Source organism: Haliotis cracherodii, unplaced genomic scaffold (genome assembly GCF_022045235.1).
Source record: "Haliotis cracherodii isolate W230 unplaced genomic scaffold, xgHalCrac1.p SCAF_9, whole genome shotgun sequence".
Lineage (NCBI taxonomy): Eukaryota > Metazoa > Mollusca > Gastropoda > Lepetellida > Haliotidae > Haliotis > Haliotis cracherodii.
This window is the reverse complement of record NW_027266343.1, coordinates 56,029,727-56,051,820: the sequence shown is the minus strand read 5'-3', so window position 1 is coordinate 56,051,820 and position 22,094 is coordinate 56,029,727. Positions and strand designations below refer to the sequence as shown.

At 43.6% G+C, this 22,094-nt stretch overlaps 1 protein-coding gene across 1 annotated transcript; it reads right to left on the bottom strand.

The window, feature by feature from the left end:
- Positions 1 to 85: 85 nt before the first annotated feature.
- On the bottom strand, positions 86 to 17,683 carry LOC139452842 (hephaestin-like protein). Its single transcript, XM_071234477.1, has 12 exons — positions 17,436 to 17,683; positions 16,074 to 16,318; positions 15,217 to 15,429; positions 14,343 to 14,676; positions 11,269 to 11,375; positions 10,904 to 11,069; positions 10,418 to 10,674; positions 8,920 to 9,116; positions 7,539 to 7,683; positions 6,694 to 6,906; positions 4,651 to 4,867; positions 86 to 1,157 (listed from the first exon to the last, which is right to left on the bottom strand). The coding sequence occupies exons 1-12, from the start codon at positions 17,627 to 17,629 to the stop codon at positions 233 to 235; spliced, it is 3,213 nt and encodes a 1,070-aa protein (XP_071090578.1). The 5' UTR covers positions 17,630 to 17,683; the 3' UTR covers positions 86 to 232.
- Positions 17,684 to 22,094: the final 4,411 nt, after the last annotated feature.

Genomic DNA, 22,094 nt, shown 5'->3' with positions numbered 1-22,094 from the left:
CACATTTCGGTCTGACTACCAACTGTCAATAATCAGTGTAGCTAACGTTAAATATAATATTGATTATTTTAAGATCCAAAAGAACTGCATTCATAAACAAGCCTTTATTTTCATAATATATAAAAAAATAAACAATTACTGTGTATGTAAATAAAAATGTAACAGCAACAAAAAGCTTTCAGGTTTTTCCAAGCATCAATTCTGCAATCAATGCTCCATACGTGTGAGAGCTCTACGGCAACACAGTGTAGGTTGTTTCCATACCCGCACTGATATGATCCAACACGTGACAATGGAGGATCCATGTCCCTACGTCATGCGCGCGCATCTCCACCTCCTCTGCCTCCCCGGGGTACAGTTCGATGACGTCAGTACGATGCTTGTTGTTACTGACGTGGCTGAAGGTTTGTCCATGAAAATGAATGGTGTGCATGTCCAACTCCGATCCCGATGACAACAGGTACCAAGCGATGGTGTCGTTCAGCCGTACGTTAAGGCCAACGTTGTTGCCAGTCAAGAGTCCGTTGATGGAGTGGAAGAGGTTGCTCTCCTCAAAGTCTCCATCGTCTTCATAGTCGGTGCCAACCCTTCCTGCCGCGTGATTGGCTATGTTATCTGACAAATACCAGCTTTTGTTCTCGTTAAATATACTAAACAAAAGAGCGAATTCCCTATTTACGTCAGTGCGCTTGTTGTTAGAGTCGAGTATCCCTTTCCGGCAAATCACAATTGTGCCAATGAGGCCCGCGTATGTGTCTTTTGTTGATTCAATACCCGATGTGTACAACCAAGGAATACAGTTAGGGTCATTACTTCCGGGTCCGGCGCGCTCCGGTACATACCACGTGTACACGCGCGTCTTTCCCGGCTGGACACCTCCGTCAGGGCCGTTGTTATACGCTGTGCCTTCGTTGGACTTGTTATAGAACAGGCCATGTGGGTGAATTGAGTACTCCCTGCTGCCGAGGTTCTTCAAATTCACTTCAATTTTATCACCAACTTCCGCTTTAATCATTGGACCCATAATTCCTAAATGAATGTCCTCCTGGCTTCGTGACTTCCGGTTGGTAAACGTGTTATCAGTGTATAGCCTGTATAAAGCCTTCTTGTAGGTGTCACCGATGAAGTGTTCGTCATCTCTCACAAAAATGAATGCACTATGTTGGAAAGAAACAAAAACAGCGTTACTATTATATATTCAATCTGGAAAATAAATGTCATGTGTTTCCCCGAACTATGTATGCGTAACACAATATAAATCAGTGTATTGAACCGAATTTTACTCAAATAAATATCTTGAAACGTGTCTTGTTTTAGCTTCATAATTCCAGTTAAAGGACTGAAGAAAATGTATTCATTACAGAACTGATTTCAGTCCACAAATAAACATAATCATAATCAGGGCGAACCGGGATTCGAAGTCATGATCATAGGTTCCAATTGTGGCACCTTCGACCATTGGCTACCATTCCCCCACCTATATTTCTAGGTAACAAATATACTCACACGCAAAAGAAACGCAATTGGTTTTAAGCAAATAGGTAACAAACACGGAACCATAAATTGATACGAGTTTTAGCATGTGGTGAAGCCTGATGATTGATTGATTAGTAAAATATTTTATAGGTGTTCGGGCAACTAGGCCCATTTACACCTTGCCCATAATAAAGGTTTGCGAAGTACCTGGATATTTTATAAAGTATCAAAACTGCCACACGCTTTAATATAAGCGAGAATGACATTCTGAACATCATGGTGAACAATATTCCTAGAACAGAAAATACCAGACAATGAGAAGTCAATATTGAAAACTGTTAGTGCCTCCACCATGACCTTACGCTGATTAACATACTTTTGGCAATGCAATAAAAAATGAGCTACATTGTCAAGCTGATTACACACTGTACAATGTGCAGAAACGTCTTTATTAATAACATTTAGATAGGCTCCAAGACCACAATGCCCAAGACGAAGTCTGGTTAAGAGAACCTCCTCTCTCCGATTATTTCTAGATATGTGTAATTTAGTGATAACAGGATCGATGCCAAAGAGATGCCGTCCTTTTAAGGATGATGCCCATCTCTGCTGCCATTTTGTTTTAGCATGGGCCATACTGACGGTGCCTAACTCTGCAGGAGAAGGTAAAATTGCGTCATCCAGTTCGGAGTCATCAAAGTCTAGTGCAGCTTTAGCCAATTTATCAGCTTTCTCATTTCCAAATAATCCAATATGAGCGGGGATCCATGAAAATTCAACATCTAACAGATCTTTACTTAAGTCATTATAAAGGACGAGAATAATGTTGATCAAGTCCTGTCTCGCTGAGGAAGCACCTACCCGAATTGCTTGTAATGCACTGACAGAGTCACTGAAAATTACAGCTGAAACAGGCCTTAAAAAAGTAATCCAACGCAATGCTTCAATGATTGCTCCTAGTTCAGCAGAAAATACTGATAAGTGATCAGCCAATCGGACAGAAAGTTCTCTCTTTTCATTAACAATGAATATACCAGCACCAACACGACCAGACACTGGGCACTTAGAGCCATCAGTGTAAATCTGCATAGCATTCAACCATTGTAGACTTCGGATATGTTCCTCAGCTATAGCTTTAACTCGAGGAGCTGGCTCACATTTATTTACCTGCTCCAGGACATCAAAATATACTGATGGTAGTCCAAGCAGCCATGGAGGCTTTTCAGGCAGAACAGTAGGGTCATCTATTGGAACATCACGCACAGTATGATTGAAAGCCGTTCTCTGAGATCGCATCCCATAAGGCCCCATACCATTTTTCCAAGTGTCATGAAAATATTCTATACAATCATTCAACACAGTTGACGTTGAGTGTTTTTTCCCAAAAGATTTCAATTTTAACATATATCTAACGTCTAACATTTCACGCCTGAGATCTAAAGGCATTTCACCAGATTCAACCTGTAAAGCCTCAACAGATGTGGTCCGGAACGCACCAAGACATAATCTTAGGGCTTTCGACTGAACAACATCAAGTCTTGCTTTTTGTGTAGCACATGCAGATCCATAGCCCTGGCAACCGAAATCAAGTCGAGATCTAATGAGGGCTCTATATAACATTAACATACACTTCCTGTCTGCACCCCATTTGGTACTGGAAATGGTGAAGCCTGATGGTGTTATCAATATTTTTGGTTGCATTTTGGAAGCCCCGAGTAAAAACGCAACATAAAAAAACGAATCGCCAAAACGCACCATTTCAATGAATATGTGGGTATCATGCACCCATTTCTCGCGAAATCGAAAATGCACGGACTGTCACGAACTGTGGTGGGTATAAAACTGTGGCCGATTTTTGGACCTACCACTCCTTGGTCAACAATGCCACGCCTAACTCAAATTCAGAGAAACCAGGCTATCGGACGATTTGAAGCTGGAGAGTCTGTCCAAGATGTTGCCCGTCATTTCAACGTTAACATAACCACAATTTACCGTCTCCTGCATCGATGCAATGCTACACAGACCACAGATGACCTTCCTCGGAGCGGTCGTCCAAGGGTCACCACACCTCGACAAGATCGGCAGATTACCCGTCAATACCAGCGACATCCGTTCCTAACTGCAAATGAAAGTGCTCGACACACCATAGGAACACATAATCGACACATTAGCCGGGACACTGTGATCCGACGTCTCCGTTACAACAACCTCAGATGTCGCCGACCAGCACGTCGCCCGGTTCTCCAACCACGGCATCGACAAGCACGACTTCTGTGGGCACAGGGTCATCGCAACTGGCGTCATCGTGAGTGGAGGCGTGCCATCTTCTCTGATGAAAGTCGCTTTTGTGTCTCCCATGCAGACGGAAGAGTCAGAATTTGGCGGCGTCGAGGTGATCGTTTCCCTGACAGAAACGTTGTGGAAAGGGATCCACAGGGTGGACCTAGCGTCATGATATGGGCAGGGATTGTACTTAATGCGAGACTTGGACCCATGTGCTTTCTGAATGTTGATCAAGGTCAGGGACACGGCGTCACTGCTCAGCGGTATATCGACCAAGTGATCAGACCCCGCGTTGTTCCATTTTTTGCACAACATCAACAACACATTTTCCAGCAGGACAACGCTCGTCCCCATGTTGCCAGAACTACCATGGTCTTTCTGCAACAACACAACATCTGTGTTCTACCGTGGCCAGCCCTCAGCCCTGATCTGAACCCTATCGAACACTTCTGGGATGAGGTTCAAAGGCGTCTGCACAATGTGCGCCCAGTCCCTACAACTGCCGATGAACTACGCACAGCTGCTCTGGATGTGTGCAGGAGGATCCCTAGGGCCTTCACAAATCGTCTGATCCACTCAATGTACAGGAGATGTGTGGCAGTGATCAATGCTAATGGTGGTCACAGGTATTGACTGACATTTTGGGTATTGACCCGAAACTGTGTAAGCCCTTCACATTTGAAAAAAAAAATTATGTCATCTGCCTTTTAATCCATTAAACTGTCTTCAGTCAATTTTTTGTCAATCTTGCCCTATTATTATTATTTCTTGTCCTTACTGTTGAAAATAAATAACATGTATGCTGCATACTCGACTTGCGTTTCTTTTGCGTGTGAGTATAGTTGCACCTCTGCTCTCGAATTTGATAACACAAGATGACCGTGGACTTACGCTCGAGGGTCATTGAGATCTACACCGTTGATGAGGCTTGTTTCGCGTGGCGCGTAGTCCCAGTCCACCTCCTCCACGGCGATGTTGTAACGTCTCGTGACGCCGCTGTCTACGCCGTCGGCACCGGTCATGGTTGAACCGCATGGGTTGACCGTGTACAGAGCGGTCACGCCAGTGTCCGTCATTATGTTGGTCGCTGACCTCACGGCCCAGACACCTGGAACGATTGTGTTTCAGCATCTACATAGGGCGTATTACCTAAACCCTACCTTGTTTTATCTTCATATGAGATTCAACGAAAACGTTGCAATAATCAAAATGATAAATATGTTACATTTTGTCATGTTTATTGTTCGCTGAACAATGTACTCCGCGTCATGTAGAGCGAGTGTGCCTCACACCTGGATTATATGGTGTCATGTAGATGAGGTGTGTCTCTCACCTGGATTATCTGGCTTCGTGAAGAGCGAGTGTGTCTCTCGCCTGGATTATCTGGTGTCATGTAGATGAGGTGTGTCTCTCACCTGGATTATCTGGCATCGTGAAGAGCGAGTGTGTCTCTCGCCTGGATTATCTGGTGTCATGTAGATGAGGTGTGTCTCTCGCCTGGATTATCTGGCGTCATGTAGAGCGAGTGTGTCTCTCGCCTGGATTATCTGGTGTCATGTAGATGAGGTGTGTCTCTCGCCTGGATTATCTGGCGTCATGTAGAGCGAGTGTGTCTCTCGCCTGGATTATCTGGCGTCATGTAGAGCGAGTGTGTCTCTCGCCTGGATTATATGGTGTCATGTAGATGAGGTGTGTCTCTCACCTGTATTATCTTGGGTCATGTAGAGCGAGTGTGTCTCTCGCCTGGATTATATGGTGTCATGTAGATGAGGTGTGTCTCTCGCCTGGATTATCTGGCGTCATGTAGAGCGAGTGTGTCTCTCGCCTGGATTATATGGTGTCATGTAGATGAGGTGTGTCTCTCACCTGTATTATCTGGCGTCATGTAGAGCGAGTGTGTCTCTCGCCTGGATTATATGGTGTCATGTAGATGAGGTGTGTCTCTCGCCTGGATTATCTGGCGTGGTGTAGATGAGGTGTGTCTCTCACCTGTATTATCTTGGGTCATGTAGATGAGGTGTGTCTCTCACCTGTATTATCTTGGGTCATGTAGATGAGGTGTGTCTCTCACCTGTATTATCTTGGGTCATGTAGATGAGGTGTGTCTCTCACCTGGATTATCTGGCGCCATGTAGATGAGGTGTGTCTCTCACCTGTATTATCTTGGGTCATGTAGAGCGAGTGTGTCTCTCACCTGGATTATCTGGCGTCATGTAGAGCGAGTGTGTCTCTCACCTGGATTTTCTGGCGTCGTGAAGAGCGAGTGTGTCTCTCACCTGGATTATATGGTGTCATGTAGATGAGGTGTGTCTCTCGCCTGGATTATCTGGCGTCGTGAAGAGCAAGTGTGTCTCTCGCCTGGATTATCTGGCGTCGTGAAGAGCAAGTGTGTCTCTCACCTGGATTTTCTGGCGTCGTGAAGAGCGAGTGTGTCTCTCACCTGGATTATCTGGCGTCATGTAGAGCGAGTGTGTCTCTCGACTGGATTATATGGTGTCATGTAGATGAGGTGTGTCTCTCACCTGTATTATCTTGGGTCATGTAGAGCGAGTGTGTCTCTCGCCTGGATTATCTGGCGTCGTGTAGAGCGAGTGTGTCTCTCGTCTGGATTATCTGGTGTCATGTAGATGAGGTGTGTCTCTCACCTGGATTATCTGGCATCGTGATGCAGGTCTCAGCCGTTTACCACTTCGGTAAAACCCACGAGCACGGGTATGGTGCTGACAAACCTAGAAACATAATCGGGGCGAACCGGGATTCGAACCCACAATCATAGGTTTCTGGCGTGCCCAAGAGACGCAACTCTGCACAGCGAATCGCGGTGCCTTAGACGACTGGGCCACCCTTGCCCCCTGGATTATCTGGTGTCATGTAGATGAGGTGTGTCTCTCACCTGTATTATCTTGGGTCATGTAGAGCGAGTGTGTCTCTCACCTGGATTATCTGGATTCATGTAGAGCGAATGTGTCTCTCCAGATATCAAGGTACCAACGTCTCGATGTCTGTTTCCAATACTGAAAGTGTTGCCATGGAAATAGGGTGCTTGCACATTCACTTCAGATCCGTAAGAAAGTATATGCCACGTGACATTGTCACCAACACACATGTTTAGGCCATCCAAGTTGCCGAAACTCAGTCCATTTATTCCTGGCAAAAAAGTTGTCAAAACATAACATTTCTAATGTACGAAGTACATGCGTTTTACCAATGTAAGTGTGCGGTGGTGTACCCTAGTGGTTAAAACTTTCGCTCCTAACGCTGAAGACCGGGTTCTATTCCCAACATGTGTACAAAGTGTGAAAATTACTTATGGTAGTGGTAAACCCACTCACTCACCCTTTACTAAATTAGTGAATGAATGAGTATGGTTTTACGCCGCTTTTAGCAATTTTCCAGCAATAACACGGCGGGGGACACCAGAAATGGGCTTCACACATTGTACCCATGTCGGGAATTGAACCCGGGCCTTCGGCGTGACGAGCAAACGCTTTAACGTCTAGGCTACCCGACCGCCCCTTTATTAAAGTAAGTTAAGACGTTGCAACGTGTACTCTAATGCTCATGCTTTCAGCCACTGGTTTGGCTGGTGCAGACTTGATTGATGAAGAGCAGCCGCTATAACAGAAATGTGGGTGTCGGAGACAAATAGCAAAACACGCAAAAAAAGCTTGATTAGAATATAAATACAGAATACATAGCTTAAGACACAAGCTCAGCCATACTTGTAGAGGAAGCGGAGAAAAAGTGCGTCATCAATTTTGTGTGAAGCCGATGTTTACCGTGCATGACGTTGCTCTCAGTAAAGTCGGCGTTGTCCTTGTTGACAGTTGTAGTCACATGACTCTTGATGTTGTCATCTAAGTACCAAGACTTGTTCTCATCAAATGCACTAAACAGCAGGAAAAACTCTCTGGCAGTGTACCTCTACAACGAAGATAGTTTTCAGCTCATGTGTCATGAACATGTAAGTGAATGTATAATTAAACAGTGTTCCAACAACACCATGGGGATGTGTGTACTTTAATGAAATGTTTTGTTCAGATTCAGATTAATGATTTCCTTCATATACCTTGGTGCAAGGGTTATGTTCTTATGTTCTAGTGGTACTGCTATTCCCGATATAAAGTTGCGTCCCTTAGCAGTGCAAGGATCAGGTTGATCGCGGGTTTGAATCCCAAATCAACATGATTATGTTCCTAGGTCAATCAGCAGTCTGTAAACACTCACATTAATCTGAAACGCTTTGATTTTAAACCCGTCTTAAACCCAGTTCACTCGAACAGAAAATAGTTTCGCTCACTGGTTCAAAACATTCAAGGGGTCAGCCGTCTAAGGCGACGCAATCCACTTTGTCCCTTGGGCATGCCAGAAACCCATTATCGTGGGTTCGGAACTTCGTTCGCCCCGATTGCGTTTCTAGATTTGTCAGCACCGAGCCCGTGCTCGTGGGTTTCACCGAAATGGTAAAAATCTGAGTCTGCATCACTTCCGGCTTTCTTCCAAAATTAGGCCTATACGCCGATAACTCGACATGTACCACATATTCTCTGAAAACAGACATGTTTCATTGGCTTTTTTTAAAAACCAGAGGTTAAACTGCTTATTTCAAGGTTGGTTGGTTGGTTGGTTGTTTTACGCCGCACTCAGCAATATTCCAGCTATATGACGGCGGTCTGTAAATAATCGAGTCTGGACCACACAATCCAGTGATTAATATCATGAGCATCGATCCACGCAATTGGGATCGATGACATGCATCAACCAAGTCTGCGAGCCTGATCACCCGATCCCGTTAGTCGCCTTTTACGACAAGCATAGTCACCTTTTACGGCAAGAATGGGTTGCGGAAGACCTATTCTACCCCGGAATCTTCACGGGTACTTATTTCAAGGTGTCCGCATAATATCAAAGGTCGGCCCCAATCTCACTCAAGACATACCTGACCAGTGAAGATCCGGGTTAGAATAGGTCTTCAGCAACCCATGCTTGCCGTAAAAAGTGACTAAGCTTGCCGTAAGAGGCAACTAACTTGATCGGGTTGATGCATGTCATCGATCCCAATTGCGTTGATCGATGCACATGATGTCAATTACTGCATTGACTGGTCGAGACTCGATTATTTACACACCGCTGTCATATAAACAAACAAACAATACATACCTGTCTCCCGGTGACTTTGTCCAAAGCGCCCCTCCGACACAGAACTAGAGGCCCTATCAGGCCAGAATTGACGTCACTGATTGCAGCTGAGTAGTATATCTTCACGACGCAATCTGGGTCATTTGGGCCAATGACGTCATCGGGAACGTGCTGATTGTACACATGAATTGTGCCAGGGTTGACATGCGCAGAATGTCCTAAGCAAAGACAATTATATACGGGTACAGTATACATGTATGTATGTAGCCACCGGGTCAGTTGTTCACAACCATAACGGCGCCATACAGAATACCCTCGTGTTATGATGGACTTATATATAAACCTCGTCAAAAATTATCGCACCACCAAGATGTTGTGATACTCAGAAAAAAGATGGGTAAGGAGATGGTGGCAAGTGAAATAAAAGCAATCAAGAACAGTGCAAGTTGAAGTGGGAAGCCGCTTTGAGAACAGGGACCCTATCTGGCACTGGTCTTCCGGGGACGTCCCGATCTCGACAAGCCCCTCACATGTCCAGTCAATGTGTGTTTTATAATGAGTCGTGGGGCGGTCGGGTAGCCTAGTGGTTAAAGCGTTTGCTCGTGACGCCTAAGACCCGGGTTCGATTCCCGACATGGGTACAATGTGTAAAGCCCATTTCTGGTGTCCCCCGCCGTGATATTGCTAGAATATTTCTAAAAGCGGCGTAAAAACATACTCACTCACTGACTCACTCTAATGAGTCGATTGGTTACAGTATGGTTAATGTTCAACACGGTGGCAATAGCCCGACATGACATTCCAGTTTTGCGCATGCCAATGATTGTCAGGCATTTCAGTTACAATTGTTCATACCTGTCGTTTCACCCGGTAGTGTGTAGAGATACAGTGATCACATTCATACCTATCATTTCACCCGGGCACTGTGCATTTCACCCGAGGCAGGGCGTTCCACCCTTGCCGAACAAGGCTGTAATTCCGGATTTACATTTTTGGCTTGACTAACAAGTCTATGCCTAGTCCAATCAAACTCGGGGAAACGAACTAGACATCCGGTGCGTAAACAGCATGGATTTCAACGTGCAGATTGCGATCGACTCCAGGCTTTGCAAAGCATGTGTACCGCCAGCTTGCATGCATTTTTTGCATGTTTTTAATGCAGTGGTCCATGCACTTCGCGGGGTATCCCGTTTTATTACAATATAGCTCTTGATTATCGATCAGATCGTCTTGACTCGGAGCCGACATTATGTTTGAAGTAAATGCAAGCTATATGAGCGATGGAATCTTATTGGTCAATAGGGGGACATAGAAGGGACATAAGTCGTAATAGCCAATGGTTGCGCTACGATCGAGCCGGGAAATTCCAGCCTAGTTCGGTTAGGGTGGAAACTGGACTTTTACAGTTAGTTAACTCCCTTGCCTCGGGAAGATGGACAGTGTGTAGGGATAAATCATCATTTTCATGCCTGTAATTCCACCTGGGCAGTGTGTAGAGATAACAAAATCACATCCATACCTGTCATTTCACCCGGGCCTTGTGTGTACGTCAACCCATGGCCAGTAAACGAGAACGGTCTACTGCCTTTGTTCTTTATGACAATGTTGATATCATCCCCAGCTTCCGCTCGTAACACCGGTCCCAGAATTCCAAGAGATGTGTCATTAGACGACTTCCGGCTCAAAAAGGCAATGTCACCATACTCTTGGAACCTTGTCTTCTTGTATTGTCCTCCGATGCGACCAGCACTGTGACCGAAATAGGGCTCCGCCTTGCTGCAATTTGGACACAAGTAACCTCTTGAAAAATATTTCATTACACTTTGTCAAAGTCGAAAGTTAAAACTGAGCGAAAGTTGCAACCATGATTCTTAACATGCATCATTGAACGGAATTAGCATTGCAATATTACAACACATTCAAACAGTATTATATGATTTTTGCCGTCAAAAACTAAGTATATATACAACTAAAAATCTTAGCTATTCACAATTAAGGCTTATACCTTCCAGGTTCAATGAGTTTGCCACCATTAAACCTATCAATGCCAGAAGGCCCATAATTCCATTCTTCTTCTTCTATGGCGAGATAGTAATTACGAATGGTTCCTTGTAGCTTTGGCGTTTTCCGAGCCCCGCAATTTTCTACGACGAAGTATGCATTCATGCCGCCTAAAATTATAAGAAATACGTTCCTATGTGAACTCATCCAGGACATAATTAATACTTATAGACACTGTATCAGTTGAGATTATCAAAACATAAACGACCATATTCAGGTTATATTCAAATATGCAGGTTACCTTAAGAATAAGGATAACGTCTTGCACATTGGTTTATGTGAATAGTGATCTGATACATGTCGACTGACCGGCGAAATGATCTGTGACCATACACCCTATTATCCAATGTCCCGGGGCACCAACTGTCATCATCCCCGTCTTGAAGACAGCAGGGAACACCTGGATGTTGTCGTCACTGAAACATGTCCACTGATATATGTCATGTACATTCGGGTCCAAACATTTCCCCACTGTGCAATTCCCCACAGAATTATTCCCCACAGGGCAGTTCCCCACAGAATTATTCCCCACAGGGCAGTTCCACACAGAATAATTCCCCACCTCCCTCTTTTTTGGTTAGACAGGATGATATTAGGCTTGGTGATTTTGACACCAACAGCGCCAGACGTTGTGTAGTCATCCCTACCTACGTTGTGTAGTCATCCCTACTTACGTTGTGTATTCATCCCTACTTACGTTGTGTATTCATCCCTACTTACGTTGTGTAGTCATCCCTACTTACGTTGTGTATTCATCCCTACTTACGTTGTGTAGTCATCCTTACTTACGTTGTGTATTCATCCCTACTTACGTTGTGTATTCATCCCTACTTACGTTGTGTATTCACCCCTATCTACGTTGTGTATTCATCCCTATCTACGTTGTGTATTCACCCCTATCTACGTTGTGTATTCATCCCTACCTACGTTATGTATTCATCCCTACCTACGTTATGTATTCATCCCTACCTACGTTGTGTATTCATCCCTATCTACGTTGTGTATTCACCCCTATCTACGTTGTGTATTCATCCCTATCTACGTTGTGTATTCACCCCTCCCTACGTTATGTATTCATCCCTACCTACGTTGTGTATTCATCCCTACCTACGTTGTGTATTCATCCCTACCTACGTTGTGTATTCACCCCTACCTACGTTGTGTATTCATCCCTACCTACGTTGTGTATTCATCCCTACCTACGTTGTGTATTCACCCCTATCTACGTTATGTATTCATCCCTACCTACGTTATGTATTCATCCCTACCTACGTTGTGTATTCACCCCTATCTACGTTGTGTATTCATCCCTATCTACGTTGTGTATTCACCCCTATCTACGTTGTGTATTCATCCCTACCTACGTTGTGTATTCATCCCTATCTACGTTGTGTATTCACCCCTCCCTACGTTATGTATTCATCCCTACCTACGTTGTGTATTCATCCCTATCTACGTCATCCCTACCTACGTTGTGTATTCACCCCTATCTACGTTATGTATTCACCCCAACCTACGTTGTGTATTCATCCCTACCTACATTATGTATTCATCCCTACCTACGTTATGTATTCACCCCTACCTACGTTATGTATTCATCCCTACCTACGTTGTGTATTCACCCCTATCTACGTTATGTATTCACCCCTACCTACGTTGTGTATTCATCCCTATCTACGTTATGTATTCACCCCTACCTACGTTGTGTATTCATCCCTACCTACATTATGTATTCATCCCTACCTACGTTGTGTATTCACCCCTACCTACGTTATGTATTCATCCCTACCTACGTTGTGTATTCACCCCTATCTACGTTGTGTATTCATCCCTATCTACGTTGTGTATTCACCCCTCCCTACGTTATGTATTCATCCCTACCTACGTTGTGTATTCATCCCTACCTACGTTGTGTATTCATCCCTACCTACGTTGTGTATTCACCCCTATCTACATTGTGTATTCATCCCTACCTACGTTATGTATTCATCCCTACCTACGTTGTGTATTCACCCCTATCTACGTTGTGTATTCATCCCTATCTACGTTGTGTATTCACCCCTCCCTACGTTATGTATTCATCCCTACCTACGTTGTGTATTCATCCCTACCTACGTTGTGTATTCATCCCTACCTACGTTGTGTATTCACCCCTACCTACGTTGTGTATTCATCCCTACCTACGTTGTGTATTCATCCCTACCTACGTTGTGTATTCACCCCTACCTACGTTGTGTATTCATCCCTACCTACGTTGTGTATTCATCCCTACCTACGTTGTGTATTCACCCCTATCTACGTTATGTATTCATCCCTACCTACGTTATGTATTCATCCCTACCTACGTTGTGTATTCACCCCTATCTACGTTGTGTATTCATCCCTATCTACGTTGTGTATTCACCCCTATCTACGTTGTGTATTCATCCCTACCTACGTTGTGTATTCATCCCTATCTACGTTGTGTATTCACCCCTCCCTACGTTATGTATTCATCCCTACCTACGTTGTGTATTCATCCCTATCTACGTCATCCCTACCTACGTTGTGTATTCACCCCTATCTACGTTATGTATTCACCCCTACCTACGTTGTGTATTCATCCCTACCTACGTTATGTATTCATCCCTACCTACGTTGTGTATTCACCCCTACCTACGTTGTGTATGCATCCCTACCTACGTTGTGTATTCATCCCTACCTACGTTGTGTATTCATCCCTACCTACGTTGTGTATTCATCCCTACCTACGTTGTGTATTCACCCCTATCTACGTTGTGTATTCATCCCTATCTACGTTGTGTATTCATCCCTACCTACGTTATGTATTCATCCCTACCTACCTTTTGTATTCATCCCTATCTACGTTGTGTATTCATCCCTACCTACGTTGTGTATTCATCCCTACCTACGTTGTGTATTCATCCCTACCTACGTTGTGTATTCATCCCTATCTACGTTATGTATTCATCCCTACCTACGTTGTGTATTCATCCCTACCTACCTTCTGTATTCATCCCTATCTACGTTGTGTATTCATCCTTACCTACGTTGTGTATTCATCCCTACCTACGTTGTGCATCATTCACACCTACGTTGTGTATTCATCCTTACCTACGTTGTGTAGTCACCCCTACCTACGTTGTTTAACACCCCTACCTACGTTGTGCATCATTCACACCTACGTTGTGTATTCATCCTTACCTACGTTGTGTAGTCACCCCTACCTACGTTGTTTAACACCCCTACCTACGTTGTTTATCATCCCTACCTACGTTGTGTATTCACCCCTACCTACGTTGTTTATCACCCCTACCTACGTTGTGTATCACCCCTACCTACGTTGTTTATCATCCCTACCTACGTTGTGTAGTCACTCCTACCTTGTCTGTTCTGTCAGCACTATCTGGCCATGGAACTCGATGGTATGGATGTCTATTTCGTTGCCCATGCCAATCACGTGCCACGCGACCTTGTCCCCTGAACACGCGAGCAGATCCGGAAGTTGCGCAAAGGCATAGCCATTGAATGTATACATCATGTTGCTTTCCATGAACTCCTCGTCTTCGTCATCCAGCAACCTCTGACACTCACTCGGATCTCCACACTTCTGCAAATTTCGTGATGTCATCCAGTTTGCGTTTTCGTCAAACACTTTGGCAACAATGAAATACTCTTCATCCACGTCATTTCTTTCGCCTTTGACATTCAATGTTCCTGAAAAATGCAACTAATTACAAGGCATAGTTCGTGAACACCTGGTGTCAACACTGATTTTCAGGTATCCATTTATATGATTTTCACCGCCCAGATGAATCTGCTTTGACAGATAATCGAGGATGGTCATTCTTTGGCTTTGACGTTTAATCTTATTTTCACAAGACTTACATGTAATATTGAACGTTGCAGATAATTGCAAATAGTACGCGATACAATTTATACCTTCTCTATTTACTTGGTTTAAGGATTTTACGTTCGAAAGTAATAGATCGATAGTCGAAATTAATGCAGACAATCCTCTGACTGACATCATTAGCATCGATCTTTGCAATTGGGATATGATGACATACATCAACCAAGTCAGCGAGCCTGACCACCCGATCCCGTTAGTCGCCTCTCACGACAAGCTAAGTCGCCTTTTAAGCAAAAATGGGTTGCTGAAGCCCTATTCTTCACGGGTCTAGAGAAAGTACGACACATATTGGTCCTGGCCTGGATTACAGTCAGACACGAATGCAACAGCTGTCGGTCCATTACCTGGCTTACAGACGGAGATCACACCGATGAGTCCTGTGTTGGTGTCGGGTGGGGTGTCGATATGCGAGTGGTACACGTACGGAATACAGGCGGGGTCGTCTTGACCTGGGGCGTCGTCAGGATGTACTTGCCACGTCAGCGTGACGTCAGATCCGGGCATAACTATGTCATCAAACTTAAAACGGCCGGATGTGCCATCCATGTAGATTGCACCTGATATAAATAATCTGTGTGAGCGTGTATACGTTTGTGGACGCATGCAATGCCCCGTTAGTTATAGATCAGTACACCTTTTAATGACAATGTCACTTTTGCAAAAGTTATATGATAAAAAAATTGAACAGTTACGTTCAACTGGTATATATTGATCATACATGCAGGTTCCAATGTTAATGCTTATTGGTGATGCCTTGTCCGAACACAATAGTATTTATGATGCTTTAATTTTTATTTCCAAATGTTACCCACTTTAACAAGTATCTTTATTTTACATAGACCTTTATATTTGTAATAAATTATATCAGGACTAAAATGTAGTCAATGCGTGATCGATTATGAGAGATCTATCAAGTGAGTATACTGTCTACTCAACTTTTGAAAAGAATATTTCTAGTATGCTTTGATCCATCAAACTGCTTACTAATAATATGTACAATTATGTAAATTATGAAATAATCTGAAACAACTGATTGTAAAAAAAAGTTGAGTAAGATATATTCAATTCGTTCATGCATATTTTTTTAACATAATAGTTAAAAAAACATACATATGTGTATGAACACCTGAATTTAAGTTTAGAGTAGGTATTCGGAGTTGACAAATGTTACTAACTGCGTTCATTTTTTTAAACAACTTACTTTCACTGTCTTTCTTATAAAGGAGACCATGTGGATGCATAGAAAACTCCCGTGATCCATTGTTTCGGAAGTGTACGGTGATGGTGTCCCCGATTTCTCCTCTGATGATTGGTCCATACAGCCCGAGCCATGGTGGACTTGGAATCTCAGTCCGGTAGGTGGCGTCTGTGTATGATCTATATATGGTCTTGGTGTAGACCCCGCCAATGCGGTTCCTGCCATTCACTAGATACTTGTCCGCAGTTCTAGGTGGGAAAGTAAAAGGTACAGATAACATTTGCGCTGAGGGTATGTTGCCCCTTTCCCGAGACGCGTGACGAGCTTCACCTACCACAACATCCCGTTCGCCACTCGTGTGCAACCCGTGACACACGCATTTCGGGGAAACAAACTTTTGATCAAAGTAGCACCCCATGTTAAGCTGAAATCCGGGCAAAAATGTAAAAACGCATTGCGATATGTACTTGTAGATGTGATTTTGTTGGAAAATATGAGTGAATGGGTGAATATGGTTTAACGCTGCTTTTAGCAATATTCCAGCAATATCACGGCGGGGGACACACATTGTACCCATGTCGGGAATCGAACCCGGGTCGTCGGCGTGACGAGCGAACGCTTTAACCACTAGGACGATCGCCCCAGGAAAATATGAGTACCGTTGTCGGTTAATATAGAGATTTGACTGCGCATGTATAATCTACTATGTGCAACCTCTTATTCACTAGGGGGCATGGTGACCAAGTTGTCTCAGGCGCCGCGATTCGCTGTGCAGAGTTACGTCCCTTGGACACGCCACAAACGTATGATTGTGGGTTCGAAAGGTTTGTATTAGCTGGAGTACTGTTAAAAGTGGCGTTAAACCCAACACACACACACACACACACACACACACACACACACACACACACACACACGCACACACACACACACACACAGAGTTATATATTCAGAAGAATAAAACCTTTAAACCTATTATTAAATGTTGCAGTTAAACTTCTACAATTAGCTTCACAGTTAGCTGTCCCTCGGACACTATTATAGAATGTTGCTCAGTGCGGCGTTAAACAATAGACAGTGAATAGACTACCTTCTATCAACTCTTGAGGTCAAGTCCCTGAAAATTCCGGGTTAGATTTGGTCTTCAGCAACCCATGCTTGTCGTAAGGGGTGACTAACGGAAATCGGATGGTCAGGCTCGCTGACTTGGTTGACGCATGTCATTGCATCCTAATTACGTGGGTCGATGCTCATGACGTCAATCACTGAATTGTCTGGTCCAGATTCGATTGTTTTACAGACTACCGTCATATAGCTGAAATATTGCGGCGTTAAACAACAACAACAAAACACACACATTCTTACCCCTGATCCTGTGGGTTGATAATGTTCTTTCCCGTAGGGGCATAGTCCCACTCCCGTTCCACTGCCGCTATGTAGAAGACCCTCTCGACAGCCCTACACTCGGGGACTATCGTCAGGACCAGCAGCCCTGTTACAATACACAGCGTTTCCATGAGTGAATGTACACGAGGGCTCGCGCCCCTACTTATATACATACTTCTCTCACAACCCGGATTCCGTCGTCACCATGAAGGGGTATAGTGCAGTAGCGCCGACCCGGTCACCTAGTTCATCATAGAAGTACTCAACTTGGCCATCTAACAGGACACAAAGGGACACATAGTACATTCAACTGGTTATCAGCAGGACACAGCCTATCGGCGAACGTGTTGAGTATTTTAAAGATGCACTATCAAGTTCAAAGTTGTTGTCTGTGTTATGTGCATGTTGCAAGGAAATATTTATTCCATACAATCAGTTGTAGTTTTCCAAAGGACCCCAAGGAAACTGGATTTAAGCAGAGACCGATATCGATATATGGTCGCTCTCTGATTTAATGCTTAACAAGCCGACTCAAATTTCACGCTCTGTCACGCACTGTCACGCAATGCAAATTAGACTTTTAAAAGGTTTTCATCTGGACAGGCTCACAGGAATATTGACAGTTTTTTGTAACTTCTATATCATGATACGATAAAGATAATATAATATATTCACTAATATAATAAAGAGGATAATTTGTCATAATTCATTATTTGGTGCTCCCATCCCACAGGAATGAACTTTTAATGACATCGTGCATATAATATAAATGTCCATGTCTGGTCCAGTAATCAACAATACAGGTAATAATGTCTTACCAAACCATGGAATCAATAACGGCGTATTTCAGGTTATTTATAGTGTGAGCACCGAACGTTTGCATTAAGCCATATTTAGGATGCATGTATACCACCCTGGAACATGCGCAGATGTGCTTACACTTCCCCTGTAGGACCCTAAACAAGCAGATGAAACGATCGGATAAAAATAATAATTCCTTAAGTGTGTGTGTTGGTTCCATCTGTTCTTAGCGTAAAGATAACTTTAGCGTTAAGGTGTCTTGTTTGTTTACAGGCCGTCGTCGCATGGCATACTGTTGTACAATATGCAAAGAGTGTGAGTGGCGGGTGTTACAGGTAGGGCGAGACATGCTTACCCTTTTCGCGAACACCTGCACGGTGTCAACACTGAGTTTTCAGGGATCCATTCCGGAAATGTACACCGGAAATGAGGCTGGTAATCCTCTGGCATTGACCTTTTACATTTCGACAGTCAGAGCGCTAAGATTGCTTTGCGTGAGGGGGTCCTGAACAGCTTAATATAGCTGACCACCTATGTAACATAGCTGTAACCGCCTGGTGTCTTAATACAGCTAATTACCATGTAACATACAAATAGCTGTAATGCCTTAATACAGGTACCACCCCTATGTAATATACATGTATCTGTAACCACTTGATGCCTTGATACAGCTGAATTGTTTGAAAGGCATTTCTTAAAGTAGGCATCCCCATGGGCACCAATTGTGCTCCAGTTCTTGCGGATCTGTTTCCTTATGAATATAAATCGGAATTTCTGCTCGGATTGGCAAAGTCCAAGGTAATTTGGCCAAGAAGTTTAACTTAAGCTGCAGATATATCGATGATCTGATATCGTTCAATAACAATCAAATAGCCAATTCCCTTCCACTGATTTACCCGCCTGAACTAGAAATATAGGCGAACAGTGAGACCGCCTCATCTGTTTCATATTTAGGTTTTTGCGTAAAGATCCAAAGTGTAAAAAAACACTCTCCACAAGACTGTATGACAAGAGGGATGACTTCATCTTTCCAAAAGTCAACTTTCCCTTCACTTCGAGCATTATTCCAGCAGTTTCAGCCTTTGATGTTTACAACTTCACAACTTTTAAGATACAATCGGGCTTGTTTTTCCTACCAAGACTTCAAAGAGCGCCATACGACAGTTGCTCAGAAGTTGTTTAATCAAAGTTACAATATTCAAGGCCTCGTTAAAGCTTTCAAGACGTTTTGTGGCATAAACGACATGTGGAGGACATTTCCAAATTTAACGCATCAAAGACAAGAATGATGTCCGATACAATTACCTATTTTGACTTGTAGCATGTGTTCCTGTGCTTTTCGGGTGACGCATTGACTATCCTTTGCATGTGTTTGTGACGGGTGCCATGGGTGAGGCAGGATACGCTCAATGTTTCGAGAACACCTGGTTTCATCACTATTTGATAGTGATTCATAAACACATGTTCATAATATAGTCGTAATTGTACTACTTCATACAGAGATTTCCACTGGAAATGGAAAGGGTTTTGTCGCTTTATATTATTATGTAGAGATCAAAATAAATAAATTCAGCAAAGAGGGTTTGGGTGATCCTGGCACTGTCAGGCTAGTCAAGCTCATCATCAGCTCAGGGCACTTGCCCCCTCTTCACGCAGCCCAGACAGTGAATGGGACTTCTCCCAGGAACCGCTGCCTAGTCGGACCCAGAATTGTTTGGAGACGCTGAAGACTCCTCAACACTGCAGCCTTCTGCATTACACAGATTGTCAGAAAAGTTGTATTCCTGGTAGCAAACCCTGGTAGGTACTCTCCCAATGTCAGTCAACAGATTGGGGGGTACCAAACCTAAGACACTCAAAACAATGGGGATTCGAACAACTTGGTACTTGGGATGCTAGCGTGGCATTTCGTAATCGAGCTCGGCATATGTACCATGTATTTCCTGAATCACATTGGTGTCAAAAGGGACAGAAAATTGAATAATATAAATGATTTCATTGGGTTTAACAAAACAGGACAAGCTCAGGTTTGTTGGTCTGGATACGTCTGAGGCTATATACGGAACTAATCCAAAGAATTTTGTATTTATCATTTTCCATGACACCCTCTACATATTCTCGATTGTACCATGGATGGACCTTGGTGACAAAACCATAAGAATGGCGAAGACGGAAATAAACATCCGTCAACAGAACAATCAACAAAATCAACATTGACAGTGAGATTATGTCCAGCATCCTTGGCTCGTTTAAGGAAACTGTTGAATGTCTTGTTTTCATCTTGTCTTGACATGCTTCACTAGAGGATCATGAGACAAAAGAAGTGTGCAAAAGTGCACAATACAATTCTATCATGAAGAGCCTCCGCGTAAATCAAATCACGCCCTCCCATTATGATTGGTAAAGGTAAGCGATTGTGGGAAGAGCGAGGGTGGTGGGATCTATTGTCTGACATTTGTTATACCAAGCCTGAATAACGAACCCGGTGCTGGTTTGTTTTTCGTTATTCAAAAGTACTGAATAACTAAACAGCTTTTGGATGATGATGTAAGACGAACCTGCTGTCATATATTAAATGAGTTTCAGTGTATTTGACCACATTACTGTAATTGTTTAATATACAGCCTTTGAATAACGAACCCGGTGCTGGCTTGTTTTTCGTTATTCGAAAAACGAATAACGAATAACGAACCCGCTGCTAACCTCAGGTGAGTACCCCGAATTTCTCGTTTCCAATCAACAACACCAAAAGAATGCGAAAGGATGGGTACAGCATAAGTACTTATTGCGAGCAGGGTTCATCTCTGAACTCCAGATTTTCTAAGGTCTACATTTGTACTCTGCCCGATTCTTTCCTTGATATTGGAATTCTGGAGAGAGTCAATAACTCCTTCTCCACGTAAACATATTGATCCCCCCTCTTCTACCTTGCCGGCAGCCGGGTAGCCTAGTGGTGAAAGGGTTCGCTTATCACGCCGAAGACCCGGGTTCGATTCCCGACATGGGTACAATATGTGAAGCCCATTTCTGGTGTCCCCCGCCGTGATATTGCTGGAATATTGCTAAAGGCGGCGTTAAACTGTACTCACTCACTCTTCTACCTTGCCACGTTTCAGATGAAGAATGTTGCCCTTGTCGAGGTCAAAGGACATGCCGATATCATTATAAAAGGACTTGAGGAGAATCTTTTTTTTTTAAAGTGGAGTCTCATTTGGCAATACGTTCAAGGTCATCCATGTAAATGAGGTGAGAAGGGGTAAGGGATGTCAACAACTATAGGCGCGTCTGTTCCCGGTGTGTCTCAATCTTTCTTCTTGATGTTTTGACACTGGTGCAAATAAGCGGATGTTCGAGTGTTGTGTTTGTGAATATGTTCATGCAAGCAGTTGGACTGGGCATGTGTCATATTTGTGATAACGCTTCGAGTGCACGATCACGGTGTTCAGCTAAACAGTTTGTTATCAAATTACACTGTACCAAAACAGGATCCATTCCTAGCCATATTCATATAAAATATGACACAAATGTGGGTGAAGATAAACACGTGAATGACGTCACAATAAGGTGTGCTGAAAGGGGGTTATCGTCGCGTTCTAGAATTTGGATCTTATATGATTTAAACATATTTCTATTCAATGAATCTGGATTGATAAACAACCCAGAGAGGCTTATGTTAATACCTCTTCAGTTATATTCATGAAGGTAATATACAAAATAACATATAATGATGATAAACTGAATACACTTTACAGAAGCATGTGGTCATGGCCTACATATGACCGCCTCCATGGTCTAGTGGTAGACCGACCGCCCGGAGAGCGGAAGGTCCGGGATTCG